At 32.1% G+C, this 20,912-nt stretch overlaps 2 protein-coding genes across 5 annotated transcripts; both read right to left on the bottom strand.

The window, feature by feature from the left end:
- Nucleotides 1-4,022: 4,022 nt before the first annotated feature.
- LOC104894899 (E3 ubiquitin-protein ligase APD2) lies at nucleotides 4,023-13,280 on the bottom strand. Of its 4 annotated transcripts, XR_008969789.1 has the most exons (5): nucleotides 12,927-13,280; nucleotides 12,585-12,679; nucleotides 10,800-11,105; nucleotides 6,380-6,446; nucleotides 4,618-4,632 (listed from the first exon to the last, which is right to left on the bottom strand). XR_008969789.1 is itself a non-coding variant. In XM_048646254.2 (3 exons), exons 1-3 carry the CDS (start codon nucleotides 4,910-4,912, stop codon nucleotides 4,150-4,152), a joined length of 561 nt encoding a protein of 186 aa, XP_048502211.1. In that variant the 5' UTR covers nucleotides 4,913-6,356; the 3' UTR covers nucleotides 4,023-4,149. The 4 variants fall into 4 exon arrangements, 1 of the variants encoding a protein (XP_048502211.1); XM_048646254.2 differs by lacking the exons at nucleotides 6,380-6,446; nucleotides 10,800-11,105; nucleotides 12,585-12,679; nucleotides 12,927-13,280 and adding exons at nucleotides 4,023-4,228; nucleotides 4,756-6,356 and having other exon boundaries at nucleotides 4,308-4,632; XR_008969787.1 differs by lacking the exons at nucleotides 4,618-4,632; nucleotides 6,380-6,446; nucleotides 10,800-11,105 and adding an exon at nucleotides 11,692-12,050 and having other exon boundaries at nucleotides 12,927-13,276.
- A 5,521-nt stretch (nucleotides 13,281-18,801) lies between these two features.
- LOC125499068 (LRR receptor-like serine/threonine-protein kinase SIK1) lies at nucleotides 18,802-20,912 on the bottom strand. Its single transcript, XM_048647488.2, has one exon. The coding sequence runs from the start codon at nucleotides 20,835-20,837 to the stop codon at nucleotides 19,848-19,850; it is 990 nt and encodes a 329-aa protein (XP_048503445.1). The 5' UTR covers nucleotides 20,838-20,912; the 3' UTR covers nucleotides 18,802-19,847.

Raw genomic sequence — 20,912 nt, 5'->3', positions numbered from 1 at the left:
TTGGTGTGGTGGATTTAAGACTTACTGAATTTATGAAAGAACGACTCTTATGCGAGAGCAGATTAGAGATCCCGAAAGAGGACCCCCAAAAAAATTACACTAATGTCGTAGCCTAGTATAAGAATACAATGCTATACAAAGATGATGACTAGGGATGGCAATCCAATCCGAATCCGACCCTAGTCCGCTCCGATCCGAAAGAAAAAATCCGAGTTGACTCCGACAAAAAAGTAATCCGACTCCGACTCCATTTAAAAAATCCGACTTCGAGTCGGAGGAGGGTCGGAGTCGGATCTCATAAAATAATCCGACATCCGACTCCGACTTTGAGTCAATCAATCCTTTTTTCTTATTTATGTAATGTATTATTTATATATAATTTGACTTCAGCTTTCATCCAGTTGTATTATATAGGCTTTTCCCACAGAAAAAATGATTAAACAATTGGAAGAAAAATAAGTCTGATCAGGTTCGGAGTCGGATGTTCGGATTTTAAGTCGGATGTCCGAATTTTAAGTCGGGTCGGATATTCGGATTTTAGGTCGGGTCGGATTCAGATTTTCAAAGTCGGATCTCGGAGTCGGACTCGGACTTAAAATCCGACTTTCTGTAGGGTCGGAGTCGGATTATGCATAATCCGGTCCAAGTCCGACCCGTTGCCATTCCTAATGATGACAATAAAGATATACTTTCTTTGTTTCTTTTTACTTGCAACAATTTGACTTTCACGCTTGCCAATACATAATTTCAACCATCAATAAGTTTAATTACCGATAAATAAGAATTATAAAAAGTATATATTCGAAAAAATATACATTCAGACGAATCTAACAAGATCCCACATGAATATGTTTTTCCTTAACTATAAATCACCAAACATAAATTAAGTAGAGTTAGTGAATAGTGTAAAAGTCAAACTGTTGCAAGTAAAAAGAAACGGAGGAAGTATAAGAGTAGAGATGACTAGAGTTATGCCTTGTGGTTAGTATTTGAAGGTGATGCTTGTTTATTTTAAACCGCTTACTTTTTCTTCATACAATAGCAGTCTTTTTTACTCCAATTACTAGAAAGATTTCATTCTACTGAAAAAGATGTTCCGGCAAAATTTGGGAAGAAAGGAATCATATTGGCTGTTTTTTTATTCTTTGATTTTGTGTAAGAGCTTGGAGAAGATTGAGTCCAAGAAAAGGAAAGAAGAACGAAAGTGAGGGGACAGAAGGCGCCAAGTGTTGAAGATCACCACAAGTTAAATATACTTCGTTGTCAACTGTCCATTGATGCCCTGTGCCAAGCCCACGATTCCTCACTTACATCACACTTTTTCCTCACTTACCTCACACTTTTTTTTCTCTTTCTTTATTTTTTCCATGGGAAAGGAAGAAGGATAATAGAGCTTTGTTCAATTTTTGCGCAAACATCATTAATTGTCATAATATAATACATATGATCAAGTTATATATTTTGATTGTATATTATTACCTTTTTTCTATCCCCTCAAAAAAAAACCTTTTTTCTAAATGAAGTAATACTTTTAGTAAAAAATACTAGTTTTTATATGCACGCGATGCGTGCAAAAATAGGTAGGAAATTAATTTTTTTTAGGGAACATAGAAAATTAAATTAATTGTTAATTATATCGAGTAAATTAGAGATATTTGAATTGTTGATGGTTTTCTTTTTGTAATTTCTTTTTTTATTTTTTTAAATTAATTAGGTAGGTTTTTTTTAATTAAATAAAGTAGTTAGAAGAGAGATGTAATGAGGGTAAAATGGGTTTCTAATATTTTGGTGTCCTACCCCTCTTCCCATATAGAATAAAGATACTAGTATTATTTTTGTTAATATATGTCAACATGTTCAAAATGGTTCTGATTTTGACATTTTTCATGATAATAATTTAATAACTAATATTGGCCAGGATCATTGATGGAACCGACATGAGGGCTAGCCCAGTCCAATACAAATTTGGCTTAGAACATGCCTACTCATGTTAGAATTGGCTATGAAATTGGGTAATCCATCAAAGTCAAAAAAAACTTTGCATTCCATCCATGGATTTTTCATGTTTTGAATTGGGTCGTAGAATGACTCAATTCATGTTTGGGCATTCTATGACCCAAAATATAGATCAAATCATGTAAAAGGAGAAGGAAAGAGCTCACAAAAAACTTCTCAAATTTGGCTGGCAATAATTCAAAACGTCAAGTTTTGAGGTGCAAAATATGGGAGAACAAAACTCCTTGTGCCACGCGTGCATCAGCTCAACAACAATATTGATGACAAATTTTGACGCGTCAGACGCGCGTCACTACTAGTAGGGATGGCAATGATGCAGGTCTAGTTCGAACCCATGCTCGACCACTTGTGAAGGAAGCTTTCCAGCTCCTCGCGGCGTACCGAATCCTCCATTAATGGGGGTTCCCGAAGTGTGTCCGCCAGCTCCCGAAACTCGGCGGATCCCATGCGAAGGAAAGGAAATTCCTCCGACAATGATGGGGAATCTCGATTCATCTCCCTTGAGTCCGGGATAGCCGAAATTAGGGGTGACCTAGACCCGTTTTACTTTTTACAGACCCAGACCCGCCCCAGATGCGTTGGGTCTAGATTTTTCAGACTCAGACCCAGATTCGCTAGATCTAGTGTCCTAACTGGGTCCTTCTTAACTTTAAGTTTTCATCACATTTTTGAATATTATGTAATTAAAAAATTTCGCCCTAATATATTTAGGTCTTGTATCCATGGTTAAAGCATTATCTAATTCGGCACCATTGACCATACATTATTTCCTTGTGAATTTGCTTTTCTATAAGAAAAGAAAAACTTAAATACTTAAATTTTTTTATCCATATGAGCCACGAAGTCAGTAAAAGTACAACAAAGAGGAGGGAGAATTCGAACCTATAACCTATCGTTCACAACAAATTAAGGTAACTTAGTTTATTGTTAGGGAGACTCCCGACTTAATACCATGTTTGGATACCAACGACTGAGGAAAAGGAAGCCGGGAGGAGAGGAAAGGAGAGATAGGAAAGAGACAACTAGATTTTTTTTCTTTCTATTTTTCCAACATTGGAAGGATTTGGTTTGTTTAGAGAGAAGATGAAATGGATCCTTCCATTCCCTTCCCTTCCCTTCCTGCATGTTGTATCCAACTTTCGCATCTCTTCCTTTCCCTCCAAAATGTTAGAAGTATGATCAAACAAGGAATCGGATATACCACTTCAAGGCACGAAAACTACGCTTTCCTATTAATTTAATTTTGCCCATCTGGATCACCGGGTTACCACGAAATAACTAATGAGATACAATGGAGAAAACAATTCACAAGATGATCTTCTATGTGAATCAACAAGAACTTTGTATTTGAAGTTTGTGAAGAACACTAAAAAGAAATTAGCAAGGTTTCTCTCAAGCAAAGCAAGTAGTTAGGAATATGAAAAACTGATTTTCTTTTCCACCCCCTCGTAAGAATGACAAAGGTCATATATAAATATCACCTTCATAGTTTAGAGTTGTTATTGTGCCTTAATCTCCCTTTAATCCTTTGATTAAGAGTCCTTAATCGTCATTAAAAGGATAACGTACACAATACAACGGTTATAAAATGTCCACGCAACGATTCACGTTCCAAATAGGAAACATGTCATGACTCGCGATACAGATCGCGAGTCGCAACAATGCATTGGTTGCGACCCGCGACAAGTGTTGCGACCCGCGACGGCCCCCAGGTCGCGACCCGTGACTGATCTTCTGTTTTGCTTGATCTATACCACGTAACTTTGCGTATTCTAACCTTTAACATACTAGACCTCCTCCTCTTCTATCCTCTTCCAGTATAGAATCATATGAGCTTATAAAACCCATCACCCTATAGATGTTCCAACACAAAATCCCCTATTTAAACATACTATAAGTGATTTTGGACATTTAAACTTATCAGAGATCCCAAGTTCGACTCCTCATGCGTCATGGGTGGGTGAGTATTGCTGGACGTCTATCATGTGTGCTGGGGATGCAAAGGAAACCGATAATACACTCATCACTCGATATTACTTAATCATTGTAACAAGCCAATTGATATAACGCTTCTAAATTATTTACTAACATGGGTATAAATCAAAAATGGACATAATACATGGAATTATCATACTAAAATTCGATCAATCTTCTAATTTTGCCAATGTATCTTCGGCATACTGGACAGTTTCTATTTTCCTCATGGAATATCCTGCAAGATATCTACATAGTTAGATGACATTCTTTTAACTAGAAAGAAGTAACAAGGAAGAATAAAAAAAAGACCGTACCTTTGAGCACACACAAAACAAGTAGCACAATGACCACACGGCACAAAGAAGCAATTCCTCTGCTCATCATAGCATATGATACAAATTTTAACATCATATAATGTTGAACACTTGCTGCTGCTGCTGCTACTGCTACTGCTACTACTACTGCTGCAATTTTCGAACTCGGGATCTTCTTGGCATGCTCCATAGCTAGCTGTTACTATCTTACTAGAGTTACATTGGGAGATCAAAGGTCTACTTTCACCTTCTTCTTCATCTGGATGTGTCAGTCTCCATTCTCCTAGACACTTGAGGGCTATGAGAGCTATGATTACTAGCAATGCTGCCAAAATTTTATTGCAATAACAAGGTTGAAACTTGAAACATAATAATTAATTTCTCTCAACAGACATATGAGTACAATATAATGTAAATTAATATCGTACACAAGGTTTTTGGTATTTACCTAAAATTGCAAAATATGCAATCAAGCGGATCACAAAAAAGTAGATGAAGCAAACAGCACATGCCATAGTCCTGGTCATCAGAAAATGGGGAGACATGGAAACTTTAGCAACAAATTGTGTGTAATACTTCTTTTGGGTTTTACTTATATAAATCATTTCATATTGGTGTGAAGTTACGAGTTAAGAAACTTAAGCTATTAGTTGAGGCTAAGGAATAGTTTTTATACTCTATCATGCTCCTTCACACAAGAGCCTTTTGGGCTTAAAGTAATAATGCAACACAGGCCTCCCTCATACCTGGCGCTAGATATTTCACTTAAAAAGGAAGGGTGGACGAGATTTGAACCGATAACCTTTATGTCACACTGGTTGGAGTCCCAAGTAAATAGGAGTAATTTTTCACCTTGTGTAAATTTCTATGGTATGTCACATGTGCATAATCATGTAATGCATGTTTCCTACGAATTATGATGTTTATATATTAAAATTGATATGCATATATAATCATTCATGTGTATATCATTCCATAATATTCATGTATCTAATTAAAAAGATACGCGCACATCACGTGCGTATAGTCGTAAACTGCAGTCTTACATGGCTCAACTCGTGTATACGTACATTATTTTGCTTGCAAGAGAATTTCAATGGTGCCCTATTTTGAAAGTAAATCGTGAACAAGTTCATACTGCGCACACTTTAGCGAATGATAGTGCTCGAACTTGTTTGGATTCACCACCATTCTCATTTAATTTTATTGTTGTCTTGTTTTCTTGTTTCCACCATTCTCACAAAAAAAAATTACACAAAATGTGTTCATGTTATTCATGAGCAACATTATACGTTAAATTAAATATAATTTATTTGTGTTTGATTGAAAAAATATCGAATCTTATATTTAATGAAATTAGTTCCAAAGTTAGAGAAACTATTTTTCCTATAAATCAAAAAGGAAGATAAGGACTGTGTTGAGTTGCGAGAAAAACTATTTTCTATTTTGATTTGTAAAAGGTTGAAATTATTTTCTTTGGCTGACAATAATTCTTAATATATTACTTAAGTTCAAAATGTATTACCCATGCATTCTGAAAAATAATTTTTTTGCTCATGTGAAAAGAATCGAGAACACTGTAGCCCATTTAGTGACAAGATGAAATACAAGTAGAAGTAATGAACTTGTTCAGTTGTTTGTATGGTTCTGTTACCCCAAAGTATTCTTACTTTGGCAGAGTTTGATGTGAAATAATATTTCGGTCTAACTTTTCCAAAAAAAAAAAAGTGAGCCTATTTGACAGACCGCAAATCTCTTGTCTAACAAGTAACAACATTCTCAAGTGTGACATGATTATATGGGTTAATCATTTAATGTGACATAATTGAAGGCGTGCCTTCGAAATTAAACAAGATTCTAAAGTAGATTTTTATCATACATTCATGCCGCAAGTTGTTATTTCTTAGTTATGTAATTTAGTTCAGGGCTTTGTACCCTTTCTTGCACTAGAAAAAAAAAACATAAAAATCTTATAATAGATATTTTCTACTTCATATTAGACTTTAGAGGGCAACTTGTCCAAATTCCTACCACATTTAAGGGGAAGATATTGCCAAGGTGAGGAAACTTACCTCAATAGACCACTCCAACATAACTTCTTGTGCTTGCTTCGATTTTGGTCACAGTCGAAGTATTATGCTGGAAACATTTGAAAGAGACCATCGTAAATGTACTACATAGAATGCTCCTTTGTTTCATTATACACACATTATAATTAGAACAATATAGTATAATTAAAATAATTTTAGATACAATTCTAATGAGGAATCTAATTAATTTATTTATATATTTTGAAAAAATTAAGAGTCAAAATTTATATCTTTATCTATACAAATATATATGTGTAATTACTAGAATTCGAACACATGATCTTTGAAATGAAATATGAGAGTTAAACTACTAATCTATTACAATAGGAGTGCTTAATGTTTCAAAATAAAACATAATAAAATCGTATAATTGTAAGTAATTATAAAAATACTTTTCAATTTTCCTCTCCACCTTTTCAATTTCTTTTTCATACTTTTGTATTTCATCTATATTTCTTCTCCGAAAGTCAGGTGACAAGGGTGACGTTATTAAGGGGCCTAGAAGAGTCATGGCTCCTACTAACCTAGAAACGTGTTAAGGATAATATTTGGAAAATTTGAGCACTATAAAGTTTGTTAGAGTTGATGGTACAAGGCTACAAGCGCATGGTAAATGTCCAGAGGGTTGCGTGTTCGATTCAGCGGACTGAATCAATTTGTGCTTTTTTTGCTTTCTTGTTTTCAGCGTTGGCTCTCTCTTGTTTGTAGTTTAGGCTTTTTTTTTTCTCTTTCCTTTTATTTTGGCTTAACTATGATTGCTTAACATGATCTCCTATTTGGTTTTCATTTCCTAATAATTTCTGTCATTATCTTTAGTTCTTAGAGTAGTACTTAATTGCTATAGGAATAATAAAATTTCCAAGCATGAACATATTATCATTACATAATAGTAGTATAGAACAATGTCCGTTACAGTTAGTAAATACTTTTTTTTAGTACACCTTTATATCATAATACTCTTCATACTATTCAGTTTCATTTGTCACTTAATATTATTTTTATCACTTTAATGTTCAGTATAATGTTTTTATTATCTTAATACATGATAATCGTCCCACTACTAAAACGTTAAGGTCACCCACTCTCTCACTCAAATAAATGTATCCTATTATTTCCTTATTATATCTATTTACTCAATCGGAAAATAACCCATGTCTCTAATCATATCTACCTTTTCATACTGAATGAGTATTATTTATGTTATAACAAAAAAAAGATATATATAAATACTTTAGTTATGAGTGACCATTTTGTTATTGGGTCTTGTCCCTTCTTATTCACTAAAAAAATAAGTGACCTAGTATATAACTTTTGAAACAAAATTATTACATTAAGTTTGGCCTACCCTATATAAGAATCATGGATCTGTTACTATGCCCAACCGTATCTGTAATAGATAAAAAGCTCAAATAAAAGAAAATTAAGAATTTTAGTAAAATATCCCCTCCAAATGTAATAATATTAAAAAGAAAATATATTTGGCCTCCCTTCTTAAGACCTTAGCCAAATTTGATTTCGCCCTTAAAGGTTAAAGGTGAGTAAATAAAGAAAATGAAGGAAGTAATTAACAAGTAAAATTTTGCTTAGGAAAACCGTATCTAGTATGCACACATGATGTTTTATTTAGCAACCATGTTTAATAATTGATTTTCTTGTTTGGCAGCAAATAATAATTTTTCCACTCTTGTCTTTAATTTGGGCCCTTGGTAAACGCCGTAACAAAGAGGATAAAATATAAGTATATTTAGGGCCCATACATATCTGTATACTTATAACATTCAATGATTCAATTTGCCAATCAATGTTTTAACTTCATAGTCACTCAAGAATAATAATGTGGTTATGACAATATGACTTATGAGGCATCACTCATGAGTTCATTCCCCCATTTCAACATATTTACTACTCATGAGTTAATATTATGAATTTACATATGACAAATCTAATAAAGATACATATGATTATTTTACTTATAAAAAAAATATATGCTATATATAGTTTTTAAACATGCACATAAGACATAAATACACTACCTAAAATGAAAATAAATTGTGAATTTATGAAAAAATTATGCATCAATCGATGTCATAAATGATTTAAAGTTGGCAGTTTAATTTTCCAAAATAGAAATATCATATTGGACCTAAATTGAACTTATTGGACCTGAATTGAACTTATTAGACCTGATTTAACTTATTGGACCTGATCGAACCTTATTGGAATTTATTTGACCTGATTGAAACTTATTGACCTGATTGGAACTTATTAAACCTTATTGAAACTTATTAAACCTTATTGGACCTGATTGGAACTTATTAGACCTTATTGGACCTAATTGGAACTTATTTGACCTTATTAGACAAAATTATTGATGAGTTATAACATAAATATTACCCCAAACGTATTACCTCTCAAAATTTATTATGAAATAATAATTATTAAAAATTACCCTTTAAAAAGTATTTATTTATTAATTATCTCTTACAATAAATAATTTAACCAAAAAAATATACTATTTATATACTTGCCTATCTAAACTTTCACCACTAATATATCTAATAGTCTTGTTAATAGTAATATGAATAATAAATAATAGACAATAATACAAGTATAATACTATACATTGTGCTACTTTAATTCAAAAAAATTAATAATAACATAATCAACTAATAGTAATATGAATAATAAAATAATAGACAATAATACAAACTTTTAATTAAATAATAGACAATAATACAAGTATTTATATGATATAATCATTGTTGTACTTTAATTAAAATTTTAATAATATCATAATCAACTAATAGTGATATGAATAATAAATTAATATAAATATTTATTGATCATTGACTATTTGGACCTTATTGAAACTTATTGGACCTGATTAGACTTAATTGGAACTTATTGGACCTGATTAGACTTAATTGGAACTTATTGGACCTTATTAGATTCGATTGGAACTTATTGCACCTCATTGGAACTTATTGGACCTTATTAAACCTGATTGGAACTTATTGCCCTGATTGGACCTGATTGAAACTTATCTGAACTTATTGGACCTGAAACTTAATTTATTAAGGTGAAGAGAGCACACCCTAAGTGATATAGGCTTAACCAACGAAATCTAGTTAGCCAAAAAAAAAAGTATGTCTAATATTCAAATTTTACCTTTGCTAATGTCCAAAAAAAGTAGAATTTGTATTTTAAAAAAAGAGGCACGCATCACATACTTAAATTGCTAGTAACCATTAAAAAAAACGAATGAATTAATCTGAATCCCCCTAAAACTAAAAAAAAAGATCTAATTGCATTTCACGCTCCAAATTTTGATTCATGTGTGATGCAAGTAGTAGTATTCTTAAATCTTAGTCCACCCTCCTCGTACTCAACTTGCTTTAATTTACTTTGTCAGTAAGTTTCTTTTACTATTTTATTTGTAACTTGCACGTACGTTTTAGTCTTCCCACAGTTTTTCATTCCACATTTCCACTGTGGCACTGTCTGTGTAATTGATACTCTATTATTAATTAAGCAAGCAAGGGCCTGTGGCATGTGCTTGAAAACAAACATCATTTTTTCAGTTTTTTCCATTTCAATTTAGGGAGGGAGACCAATCAAGCAATTACACATTGCTTACAGAGCGAAACCTAAAATAACAGAACAAGCTGATCGGAGGAAAGACTCAGAATTTCATCTTAATACTTTCTCTAAAAGAGGTCTCCTATATAATCAGGCCCAATGTATATATTTGTACTGCTCTCTCTCCCTGTCTATCCTTTGGGCCTACAGCCTTGTCATTTAATTAGGTTTCCTTATCTTTCTTTACTATGTATATATATATAGTTACCTAGCCGCTTTCTTGCTTGTAATAAGAAATATACTGGGTAATACAAAATGTGTGAATCTTTGCACAGCTTTCCACACCAAACATTCTTATCTATCGAATAGTTTAATCACTGCTCATTCATTACAAATATTTTCATTCTCTGTTTAAAATAGTTGCACTGTTTCTAACTTTTACGTATGTCGATGTATGATTTCAACCATTAACATCTTTGATAGAAAATATTATAATTATCAATAAATAAAAATTATAAAAAATTTATTTTAAAAAAATTTACATCAACACAAATCTAACAAGACTCACATACTCATGTTTTTTCTAAAATATAAATCACCAAAAATAATTAAATGTAAAATGTAAATAATGCAAAAAAAATAGAAATGGCGCAACTATTTATATAGTAGCTATACTGCTGTACAACTGTATAACTGTATAAGTGTATAGAAGCAGAACAATTTATTATTTTCAAAACATAAAAACGCAATATATATGTAATTAAGACAAGAAAAAATGGATAATTAATTAGAATCTAAAAAAAGTTGAGATCTTTATATATACCTGAAAAAGAAGATGAGTAGATTTATTTCTCCAAGCTTTGCGTTAAGTTTTAGCCCATTGGTGGAGTCATTTGAGGTTATGTCGAGAAGATTAAGGAGAGAGAAATAGAGAGAAATAGAAAGATGTAGAATGAGGGGTAGTGGTGTCAGAAACAGATCTGACCGCTGGGTCAACCTGATTCTGACCTGACTTGAACCTGGTTCGACCTGGGAGTGTCAGTCTCCAGACCTGACCGAAACCTGACCTGGGATTACCCAGACCTGACCGGCACCCGGCAAGATTATATCCTGACCTGTTCAGACAGACCTGCTTTCAAACCCGAACCCGACCATAATCAACAAGATATTATAAAAATTCAATTTTTTTTCTATCTACAAAATTATTTAAATATGTTAATTTATAAATTTGCTTACATTTAATAATTAATTAAATAAAAATTAAATTACATTCAATTTGATTATTTAAAGGTTACACTTTCAATATCATGTATTGGTTTTTATTTATTTTTGAATTATTTGTGTACATTGTTTTACTTTGACATATATTGATGTTATATATTAAAGTCACAATGTCAACATTATTTTAACATTTTTTTATATCCAAACCTTTAATGTAATTTTAGTAAATATCTTTTTCGGTTATCCAAATGTTTGAAGTATACTACAACTGTCTACAAGTCAGTTTTTTAACTGTGGTCTGTAGATATGATTATTTGATCTCTTTTCGACTATTAGTTTCTTACTACTTACTAATATCGTCTTATTAATTTACTTGTTGCTTTGCATAATGTAAATGCTTCCATAAAATACTATAATTTAACTATAGCGCAACATATAATTAAGAATTTAGCTTGTTTGATACTTTGATTGAAGAACGAAATTAGGCAATTGAATCGAGATAAAATAATATTATAAATTAAATCAAAATAGAATATCTATGTCACTATCATACAAATTTACAAAAAACTTCAAGCAGAATTAACAAAGCAAGCAACAGACTCAAGCAGCAGCAGGACTCAAGCAACAGCAGCAGCAGACTCAAGCAGCAACAGCAGCAGCAGACTCAAGCAGCAGCAGCAGCAGCAGACTCAAGCAGCAGCAGCAGCAGACTCAAGCAGCCCACAAGCAGCAGCAGACTCAAGCAGCCCACAAGCAGCAGCAGACTCAAGCAGCAGCAGCAGCCCACAAGCAGCAGGACTCAAGCATCAGCAACAGCAGCCCACAAGCAGCAACTGATATACTATGCTAGAAACTGATAATATAGAAACAGATATACTATGCTAGAAACTGATAGTATAAAAAAAGATAATATGCTAGAAATAAAAAAAGAACAGATATACTATGCTAGAAACTGATAATATAGAAACAGATATACTATGCTAGAAACTGATAATATAAAAAAAAGATAATATGCTAGAAATAAAAAAAGAACAGATATACTATGCTAGAAACTGATAATATAGAAACAAATATACTATGCTAGAAACTGATAATATAAAAAAAGATAATATGCTAGAAATAAAAAAAGAAGATAATATGCTAGAAATAAAAAAAGAACTGATATACTATACTAGAAACTGATAATATAGAAACAGATATACTATGCTAGAAACTGATAATATAAAAAAAGATAATATTCTAGAAATCAAAAAAGAACTGATATACTATACAAAAAATTAGATATGTTAACTAAAATAAAAAAAATTAGACATGTTAACTAAAATAAAAAAGATAGTAGACATGTTAACTAAAATAAAAAAGAAAAAAAAATGGGAATGAATCAAACCTCAGAAAAACAGTAGGAGAGAAAAAAAGGGCAAAAAGCAAGTTTTCCGATGAGAGCAAGAGACTAAAGTGAGCGAGCAAGTTCCAGCAAGAAACCTAACAAATGAGAGTTGATGAATTAGACATTTTAACTAAAATAAATACTGATATAAATACAAAAAAAATAGACATTTTAACTAAAATAAATACTGATATAAATACAAAAAAAATAGACATTTTAACTAACATAAAATAGATTAAAAAATTAGACATGTTTACTAAAATCAAAAAAGATAAAACCTAACAGAAATTAGACATGTTAACTAAAATAAAAATGATAAAAAAATATGAAAATGAAACAAACCTCAGAAAAAATAGTAGAAGGATGAGAGAGAAACACCGGCTTAAGTTTTTATGTTTTCCGGCAAGATCTCTACAGTCTACGATTTTCCGGCAAGTTTTCTTTTTCTTTTTCAGGCGAGAAGTTTTCCGGCAAGTTTTCTTTAAAGACGATAGAGTGAGCAGCGAGATCCGGCGAGAAAACTAACAAATGAGAGTTGAATAGTTGATGAATGATGAGAGAGAAGAGACTAGAGATCGAGAGAGAGAAGAGACTAGAGAGTGAGAGAGAGAAGAGACTGAGAGAAGAGAGTTTGAGAGAGGCGCCGTTTCTGATGAATTGAGAGAGGAGAGGTAAGAGGTTTAGGTTTTCATTTAGGGTTTGGCTTTTATAGGGTGGTTTTAGTGTTGTTTTAAACCGTTGGATTAGATCTAACGGTTGTGAGATAAAGAGATGAGAGATTAGGGTTTCTGAAAATAAGGGGGGATTGAACCATTTTCGGCCATTGGATCAACAAGATCAACAAGATCTAACGGTTGTGATTTTATTATTATTATTAGTATTAGTATTAGTATTAGTATTAGTATTAGTATTATTATTATTATTATTTATTTATTATTATTATTATTATTATTATTATAGTTATCATGTGATTTTATTATTATTATTTCAAATCGTAATGCGTACCATAATCGAGTCATTTATATTTTATATAAATCTAGTAATTGATCGTATATTTGTTGTTAATATATAATTCTCATTATGTTATCCGTAGTTAAGTTATTAGAGCATATTAAGAGTCGATGCTCCTCATACTCGTTAATAATCAAATAATCAATCACGTATTCGCTATAATGGTTCCAATATTATAATCGTCCTAATACATTTAAGCCTACTGATAAAATAGTTTCTTTATAGTCACATATATATATACAAAGTTAAGAGAATACCATAAATACTATATTTAGTAACTAGTAAGTACTTTTTAGCAATTAACTTATTGATGTTACTTTTAATAAGTTATAGTTAGCTTTTATATGGGGTAATGATATAGGGATATAATTTACTATTATTAGTATTGTGCAACATATGAACCTGCGTTATAATCACGTAGGCGGTAGACCTCATATAGTCATATCAACCTCGTTGTAAATCTATGAATGTATGATTATCATTTGTTATACTATTTATTGTTATTGTTATTGTTATTGTTATTGTTATTGCTATTATTCCTCTTCGTATTTGTATTACTATAATAATAAATCCTTTATATGAAATTTGGAACTGATCTTGTACTCGTTATTATTGACGTTGGTTATGAATTATGATATATAATATTAAAACATATGAAGAGTCGTCTCTACTCCTTTACTCATTAGGGTGGTTTTACGCAGTTGATTAGTCGAAATAAGAGTTGACTAAGAGAATACACTAACATCACGATAATCAATATAGTGTTTTTATTGGTTTTTCGTTATTATCCACATATTAATCGCACGCACACATATGTATGTATATGTTGATCTTAATACTTTTATTAATACGATTCATTTACATATATATACAAAGTTAAGAGAAGACCACAAATATTATATTAGTATTAAACTATAGTATAACATAAAAACAATTAACTTAAATAATATTATAGCTTAAAAGACAAGGGAATGTTATTGTTGTTAATCTTATACTAGTATTAAACTATATTTTACTTGTTTAATAAGTTATGATTAACTATTTTACTTAACTTATGGTTGTTACTTGTTACATGTTCTTATGTTTAACTATTATCATTTTCATTTGATGTTTATTTGTAGTATTGTTCTCATTACCATCATAGCTATTTACAAACTTATATATCAATCATAATGCTTATAATAATAAATCATTTATATAAAGTTTGGAATTGGTCGTATACTCGTTATATTGTCGTTGGTTATAATATATATATTAAAACATATGAATAGTCGTTCTACTCCTTTACTCATTAGAGTCGTTTTACGCAGTTGATAAATAAGAGTTGACTAAAGACTACATTAAACATCACGGTAATCAATATAGTGTTTTTATTTATTTTTCGTTGTCATCCTTATATTTATCGCACACACACTATGTATTATATATATATATATTATATAATATTATATATATTATATATATTATATATATTATATATATCGATCTTAATACTTTTATTAATATGATTCAATAACAAATACATAACAAAATCAAGATGATCCGATCAGGAGTTACCCGGAGTTGAATTGGCGTTCAACAGCGAATGGACCCGATGTTTCACAATGATCGAACTAAGATGAGTAAGATCATTACTAATTCAACCCGAGTATATTTCACTTAACTCAACCGCACATGGAACCTAAATACGATCTTCGCAAACCCGACTAAAAAATGTCAAAGGGCAATTATACCCGAGAATGAATCGACCTGTAAACGAAACGTTCAGACCTGTTCGGCACCCGGGAATCTAATGATTCAAATATGTTCGACCCAGTTGAACAAAACCTGACCAGTCATGACCCGGGGCACTGACAATCAGAATCCTGACCTGTCCGGGTATGACCTGGTTCGCCGTGGGTATACCCAGAACCTGTTTACTAACCTGTTTTGACACCACTAATGAGGGGAAGAGGGAGACTGGTAGTTGATAATTTTTTTTAAAATGTTGTAAGGCGGTATATTGGCGGGTGGTTAAGACTTAAGAAGAGAATTTTCATACAGTTTTGCATTTGATGAGAATGGTAGGTTTGGGATTAACATGGTTTATGGCTATATATTATTGGATTCTCCTTATCCAGGGAGGGGGCCTTGGCAATTGGCCCCACTTTTTCAATTAATTCTTTGTTGTGTTATTTTCTTTAGGGGAATTGAATTTTTGAGGGGAATCCTATCATGATTTTTTTGTTTTTTTGAGTATTACATAATTATTGTTGCAAAAATATATAAAATAAAGAACACTAAATTATTAGTGTGGGTAATGCTGCATTGATTTTTTAGGTGTAATGGGTATGGTGCCTTATAATGTAGGTGGTGGATACTGAATAGGGGTGGCAATGATGCGAGTCGAGTTTGAGTTTGAGCTAGCAAGCTTGACTCGACTCGTTAGCATTTTGCGTCGAGTATGAGTTCATTCGAGTTGAGTTTTGATCGAGTTTGGCCAAGCTTTGACTGAGTCGAGCATTTACCGAGTCGAGCTTTGACCTTGTAGATTTTGAGTAGTTTGCAAGTTTCTCATGTAATAAGCAATAATAAGGTAGAAAACTGTTAAATTTAGGTATTTTGATATTGATAATTGGGTATTCGAGCTTCTCACGAGTTTTCGAGTTGAGTATGAGTTGCTTTAACTCGACTCACCAAAATCTTGAGTCGAGCTCAAGTTCGATTCGAGCTCGCTTGAGTTGAACTTTGACCGAGTTTTGACCGAGTTGATCTCGAGTAGTTCGCAAGTTGTCTCGTTTCATTGTCACCCCTAGGTGAACACACGATGGGATCAATGAAATCCGGTCTAGTTTGGTTGATTTATAATTGGGGTTTGATTATGGCGGTCATGTTTGATAAATAAATTTATGTCTTCACCATTATTTTAGTTTGTTGATTTTTGTGTATTGGGAGATTTAAGATGTGTTTAGTAAAACTAGCTATTCCAGTAGCTATATATGTTGGGGCTAACTACTAGTTGTCTACTAGTAGTTGTTAGCAATTAATATCTAAAGTAGTTGTTTAATTAGAATGTTTTTGACAAAATCAGTTGTTGAAATTGTCAAAGTTCATGTTTGGCAATTGAGTTTTAGTTAAAAAGAAAAACGTAAGTAATACAAGCATTTGCATTAAAGTCGTGGCTTATAATGATATTGCTATAATTGTTACAGCTACTTGTTTCATCTTAATTTCATTGTGGCATTGCTGTTTTGCACATTTAAGATGAGTGTAGAAAATAGAGAACATGGTTAATAATGGATTGAATTTGGACTGATAAAATAAAGGGACAATACCAATAGCGCAGAGGGAGTATTAATCACGAAGACTTAACTGTTGCTCAGAGCTTATGTCGTAGGAGTATATCTAAATGTATCATATACTCGATGGTATTTTTTTTACTCATTTCTCATTTTTTGCTCATTGAGAATACTGCAAATAAGTAATTAGGAAAGAATTACTCTTGGGTGTATAGTACACCTAACGGCCCGTTTGGTAGTCGTTAATAAATTACGGTAATGGGAATGAATTTTAAGTGTAATTTTATTAGGGAAGCATCCTTAAAATCTCTATGGGGAGGCATTTTTTCTCCATGGGCAAGCAATTTCACCCCTAAACTTGTGTTTTTGGATCCAAAGGGAAGCAATTTTCATTACCACTCATTACCACCTACAAGGTGGTATTGGATGGGAATGAAAATTCAAGAAGGAAAGTGGACATTTTATGATAAATTAGCATTACCATGGGAATGGACAATGATATTTTTCACAAATTTACACACAAATTCATTCCCATTACCACCATTTATGACCAACTATCAAACGGACCGTAAGTGTACAATATAAATTGCAACAATTGCTTTGTCATTTATATTTATAAACAACTTATATTATCATCATCTATATAAAAGTGTAAAATAGATTATATAGTTTAAAGTGAAAACTAGCTAATTTGGAAGTTATATAATAATTGAGTAGTGAAACAACAATTTCCTTACCAATCAAATATATAAAACAACTTACAATTTGATCAATTACATAAAGGTGTATTGGATTCAATAGTTGAAGGTGGAAACTAATAGAAATGTAGCTTTAGCCATTATTCTAAAGTTATTACTCTTCACAACACTTTAATAGACAAAAAGATCTGTAATATGTATTCTACCAGACTTTCACTTTATTTGTTTTATTTATATCATTTCATTTTTTTTCTTTCCCTGATCCATTACATGAGATTCTTCGAAACTTATCATCTTAGAAACTAAAAATTAGTTGTTGGACCAGAACGACGCATCTGGTTATTTAGTATTATAAAAATGATGTATAATTTGGGCTTGAAATTTTGTTATAAGTAAGAGGTCACAGATTTAAGGCCTCCTATATAATTTTATTTTATCATTTACTAAAAATATGTATATATAATGAGGCGACAATCGATATGTGGCGTCACAACAAGAATTCGCGCTTTTAGCGTCTGAATTTATATGGAGATATTACACTTAAGATTTAAGAAGTCGCTATCCCCTTATACATCTTTTAGTTTGTTTTGGATCTACAATATGATAGTAATCTATGCTTCTAATAAAGTTGAACTTGAAAAGAGGATGAGAATTCTCCTCCTGATGTAATTGCTTGAACAAGTAGTCAATACTTACTAAGAGTACATGACTTCCTAGTAGTTAGAAAGTGTATTTTTTTTACTTTATTAATTATTTTCGACTCATTCTACAATCAAATCTAGACTCCACAATTCCACTCCATAGTATTTTTCACTATAAAAGTTAACGGCAAAACGAATGTCAAATAAGGAGTTCATTTATTGCACATTTGGGTGTACTTTTTTCTCATTTAAAACTCTAATTTTTTACTATATTTTGCTCATTTAGATGACGAACATAAAAATAATCGTGCATGGGTATACCATGCTCACGATACACCTAAATGTATGATAAAATTTGTAATGTTTATCAGTATTATGTGTTGTGATTATATATTTATATACTAGTGTTGTGTCATTTTTGAAAAACAAAGACCAAGACAGGTTGAGTTCGAAATGGTGTCCACGAACGGTCAATACTCAATAAGCTGGCCACAATGTAAGCTTCAACTAGAAAAGAAGGCCTAGAATGGGCCAAGATTATACCAAGTGTCCAGTAACAACAACGGAGATGGCATTCAATTTTAAAGTCACATATGAGATATGAGTACATGACACACCACACACCTAAGCACTTTATCCTCGTTAATAGATGTTCATCAACTCCATTGTGAAATGCTAAAGTTACCCTATTTTGTTGAATTTCAGCATTTAAGTATTATACTTCTTCTGTTCTTAATTTATCAACATGAATATTTTGGACAAATCATATATATTTTTTAAAAAAGGAAAATTAAAAATGTGAGAGAGACAAATAATGTACAATGACATGGGTAAGAAGTAGATATTCTCAATGAATCTTGATTAATAACGAAATCCCAAAATAGAAAACATTGAAATTGTTAAAGTACGAAGGAAGTATATATGTAGTAGCAAAGCTCTACTCCTGAAACCAAGTGGTCTTGGCATAGTGGTTGTTCACTTTGTCCCTTAACCAATTGGTCGGGGGTTCGATCCTCAACCTTTGGGAATGGAAAGAGATTCTTGGCCAGCCTTTACCCTTAAGTGGAGCACCCGGGGCGAGGGGATTAGTCACTGCTATCGCGGTGGATACCTTGGTTGTTCACCAAAAAAAAAAAAAAAAAAAAGCTCTACTCCTGCATCCCATGCTGGATCTAACTAGTCCAATATCTCATAATATTGTCTCATTTGTGAATTATCAATCAAACTATGTAATACAACTATAATGTAACATTTGTAATCTACTCCACAAGGACCACAACATGCCACTAATATATGCGTCCTTGTAATATGGAAAAAACTTTGTCAACCCACCGGATAATCTATTCACTAGAGATAGACATTAATAATAAATAGAGTCCAACTCAATATAATTATTTATTTTTTAATTGTCTATTTCTAATGGGTAGTTTACCCAGTGGGTAGATGTAGCAATCTCCTTGTAACGAGTATGAGGAAAACGAGAACAAAGACAGATTAGGTAATACAAATACAATCCATTTCTCGCATGATAAACAATCAACATATTATTTCTTATTAAATCATTTTTATTTATTACATAACTGAAAACCGAATTTCAAGGAGATAATGGAATCAATAACAAAGCTTCTGAGCTAACTATAAATGTTTACAAGGAGGTAATGGAGTCCCACAAAGATCAGAATTACCTAAAAATGAAGAAGTAGGAATGTTAGCCTTATGGGGTGGAATTTCCCCATATAATCTATTCCTTGAGACATCAAATTCTTCCAATTTTTCCAAATTCAACACCTTCTTAGGAATTGTCCCTAAAATTTGGTTTTCCGCTAATTCTAACACTTGCAATCGAGTCAAGTTCCCAATTGACTCAGGTATCCTCCCTCCCAATGGATTATTTGACAATATTAAGGAAGTAATTGGTTCCATGGCAAGCTTGCTACCAATATCTTTGTCAATCGGACCTGTAAACGCGTTACCTGACACGTCCAAGTAATAATATTTCGCCCTTGGAAGATCAAAAAGAAATTCCAAAGGGCCTGAGAAGTTGTTTGAGTGAAGATCAACGGATTGCAAAGACAAATTTTTGAATTCATTAGGGATGGTAGAGTAAAATCCATTATTAGATAAGTTAAGGGACCATAATATGCTCATGTTACCTAACCATGTAGGTAATGTACCTTTAAGTTCATTACACGATAGGTCAAGTGTACCTATTGATGATGAAGATAGCCATTGAGGTAAATTTCCCTTGATTCTAGTGTTGACTAACCTTAGTGAAAAGAGATTAATTTTGGCTAACCAATTTGGTATTTGCCCTAATTCAAGTGGATTATATGATAAATCTAGGTAATTCAATCCTTGAATTTGAGCAATTTGAGGAGGAAGCGGGCCAACAAGTTTATTCCTGGAAAGACTCAATCCCATGAGGCTGAGATTGCCTAAACTCGCCGGTACGAGTCCTATAAATTGGTTGTCTTGTAAGTCCAAGTTTCCTAATGTAGTTAGACGTCCTAAACTTGAAGGAATATGTCCTGTGATCATATTTCCCCCTAAGAAGATTTTATTGATTTTAAGAAGATTACCAAGGGAATCTGGTAAAATACCAGTTAGTTTATTGTTATTCATCATTAAACTTTCCAAAAAAACAAGCTGACCAATTGATGATGGAATTGAGCCCTTTAGGGCATGTTCTCTTCGGCAAAA

This window comes from Beta vulgaris, chromosome 6 (genome assembly GCF_026745355.1).
Source record: "Beta vulgaris subsp. vulgaris cultivar EL10 chromosome 6, EL10.2, whole genome shotgun sequence".
Classification (NCBI taxonomy): domain Eukaryota; kingdom Viridiplantae; phylum Streptophyta; class Magnoliopsida; order Caryophyllales; family Amaranthaceae; genus Beta; species Beta vulgaris.
Note: the sequence above shows the minus strand (reverse complement) of the source record. Positions and strands in the feature narration are given on the sequence as shown.

Excerpts from the sequence above, each read along its gene's own strand:
- LOC104894899 (XM_048646254.2), bottom strand. The coding sequence starts at position 4,912 with ATGATTTATATAAGTAAAACCCAAAAGAAGTATTACACACAATTTGTT. Across the intron at positions 4,633-4,755 it reads TGCATATTTTGCAATTTTAG|CATTGCTAGTAATCATAGCT; the intron begins GTAAATACCAAA and ends AAATTTTGGCAG. Across the intron at positions 4,229-4,307 it reads TGTTTTGTGTGTGCTCAAAG|GATATTCCATGAGGAAAATA; the intron begins GTACGGTCTTTT and ends GATATCTTGCAG.
- LOC125499068 (XM_048647488.2), bottom strand. The coding sequence starts at position 20,837 with ATGATGAATAACAATAAACTAACTGGTATTTTACCAGATTCCCTTGGT.